Genomic DNA, 2,439 nt, shown 5'->3' with positions numbered 1-2,439 from the left:
CGGGTGAGACTGGCTCCCCGGCAACCCGCAGAGAGCCTGGCGAGCACGGTATGGCCCCTGTTCCCACGCAGTGGGGCTGGCTGTGTGCACCACAGCTGGGAAGCATTCTCTCCCATTGCGGGGGGATGCTGTGACGTGCGCCAGAGGCACACAGCTATTCTGTCCTCCTTCCAGCGAAAGGCAGAAAGAGTGGCTTGGCTGACCTGAAAGGTTCGATGAGCCGGGCAGCGGGGAAGAAGATCACCAGGATCATCAGCTTCTCCAAGAAGAAGCCTTCCCCCGAGGACACGCAGACCTCCTCCACCGAAGAGGACGTCCCCTGTTGCGGTTCGTGCAGGCTCAGAGCAGAGATGAGGCTCAGCTCGTGTGGAGCTGGGAGCGGTGGGGAGCTGGCATTGTTTCCCCCAGCCTGGTCATACAGGGGTCAGGAGGGGGGCAAGGGGACAGTGAGGGAGCTGCTGGAGGGCTGAGACACTGCCTCAGGCTACCAAATGGTGCTCAGTCCCAGCTCTGCAAATTCCTGTAGTGCGTGGGGAAGGGGCAAGGAGTCTACCTGTGTCCCAGAAAACAGGCCTAGGTGACTGTGTGGCACTGAGCTGGCACCTCACCTGGATCCGGGGTGTCCCAGCTGCCTCTCTGTGGGGAAACAGGCACAGAAGGACCAAACTGGTAGGGAGCCATGCTGTAATCTCTGGGCAGCCATGTCTCGTTAAAGTCTGCCTGAGGTCAAGCCAAGAAGGAACTGAGACCCTTCCCTTGTCCCTGCCGCTCCCCAGGCTACCTCAGCGTCCTGGTTAACCAGTGCTGGAAGGAGCGCTGGTGTCGTCTGAAGGGCAATACCCTCTACTTCCACAAGGACCGCACTGACCTGCGGACCCACGTGAACGCCATCGTCCTCCGGGGCTGTGAGGTGGTCCCAGGTCTGGGCCCCAAACACCCCTTCGCCTTCCGCATCCTTCGCAATGGGCAGGAGGTGGCTGCGCTGGAGGTGAGCAGGCAGTGGGGTGGGCAGGGCGTGCTGGTCTGTAAGGGGGTGGCTGGGGGTTTGGGACTGCATGTGCCTCTGTGCCTGGCACACACACTTTGTGTCGGAGAGCTCTTCTCCATGGTGGGGCTTTGTACTGGGAGGCAGGAGTAAGGGGCTGGGAGCTGGACATGCACCCCAACCCTTTCTCTCTCCTGCAGGCAAGCTGCTCCGAAGACCTGGGCCGCTGGCTGGGTCTCCTCTTGGTGGAGACGGGCTCGAAGACGGCACCGGAGGCCTTACACTACGACTACGTGGATGTGGAGACAATTGCCAATATAGTGACAGCTGTGAGGCACTCCTACCTGTAAGGCTGTCCTCCTGCTGTGCTGCAGCCTGGGAAGGGGCCGTGCCAGGGGACAGAGCGTTGGGCTGGGGGTGGCGATCCACAGCCCTGTGTGTTCCCTAGAAAAGGCACAGGGTGGGACACAGTTTGTGCTGTGATCTCAGGGCACACCAGAGTCCCAGGTGTTCCTGAAGCAGGGTAATTTCCTTCTGGCAGGATGGAAAGCAGAAGGTGTTTCATCACTGCTGATGAAGGACTTAAGGGATATGCATAGTAGAGTAGGGTAGGGTAAAGTGCTTGTGAGTAAAGCCGGGAGAGAAATGCAGGAAACCCTCTGAGATATCAGGGCTCGCTGAGGGGCTGGCAAGGATCGCTTGGAAAGGAAAACCCCATCCCTCCTCCTGCAGGTGGGCCAGCTCCTCCCAGGACCACCAGCCAGACTCCTCACGTGTGGTGTATGATGACGTCCCCTACGAGAAGGTTCAGGTGAGCGTGGCTCCATGGCTCGTCCTCTCCCACCACTGTGGCTGAGTTACAGAAGATGCCCCGGGGTGCCTTGGCCAGGCTGTGATGTTTCAGCATGCTCTCCCTCCCATCCCTGCTGCAGACCGAGGAGGAGCCAGGGCGGCCGTCAGGAGCCCAGGTGAAGCGCCATGCCTCCTCCTGCAGTGAGAAGTCAAGGCGGGTGGACCCGCAGGTGAAAGTGAAGAGACACGCGTCAAGTGAGTGGGGACCCTCAGCTCCAGGCTTCTGCAGGGGCACCCTGGGGGGATGCTGTTTCCCCGAGGGGTTCTGCAGCCAAGCTGGGGCTGGCAGGCTCTGGCACACAGGTGATGGGTTTTGCTGCTCCAGCTCAGCTGGACTGCAGGTAAAATCGGTTCAGCCGGGGCCGGAGCCTTCATGGTGGGCTCTCCTGGTGTGTGCAGATGCCAACCAGTACAGGTACGGGAAGAACCGGGCTGAGGAGGATGCCAGGCGATTTCTGACGGAGAAGGAGAAGCTGGAGAAGGAAAAAGCATCGATCCGCAGCGAGCTGGTGTTGCTGCGGAAAGAAAAGCGAGAACTGCGGGAAGCCATGAAGGGCAGCACGGGTAGGTTGGTGTCGTCTGAGCACTGCAGCTGTGGCTAC

At 60.4% G+C, this 2,439-nt stretch overlaps 1 protein-coding gene across 1 annotated transcript in view; it reads left to right on the top strand.

The window, feature by feature from the left end:
* The window catches only part of AFAP1L1 (actin filament associated protein 1-like 1), a gene marked incomplete at its 5' end in the record, with an annotated part of 7,484 nt that overhangs the window by 4,087 nt on the left and 958 nt on the right, over window positions 1-2,439 (top strand). Inside the window, 7 exons of the mRNA XM_009878940.1 lie at window positions 9-48; window positions 175-327; window positions 777-988; window positions 1,186-1,331; window positions 1,718-1,802; window positions 1,918-2,032; window positions 2,237-2,401. Of these exons, the coding sequence (XP_009877242.1) occupies window positions 9-48; window positions 175-327; window positions 777-988; window positions 1,186-1,331; window positions 1,718-1,802; window positions 1,918-2,032; window positions 2,237-2,401 (916 nt within the window). The remainder of the gene's footprint in view (window positions 1-8; window positions 49-174; window positions 328-776; window positions 989-1,185; window positions 1,332-1,717; window positions 1,803-1,917; window positions 2,033-2,236; window positions 2,402-2,439) is intronic.

The sequence above is a fragment of the Apaloderma vittatum genome, unplaced genomic scaffold, assembly GCF_000703405.1.
Source record: "Apaloderma vittatum isolate BGI_N311 unplaced genomic scaffold, ASM70340v1 scaffold32640, whole genome shotgun sequence".
Lineage (NCBI taxonomy): Eukaryota > Metazoa > Chordata > Aves > Trogoniformes > Trogonidae > Apaloderma > Apaloderma vittatum.
The sequence above is the reverse complement of the archived record's forward strand: the minus strand, read 5'-3'. Positions and strand labels throughout refer to the sequence as shown.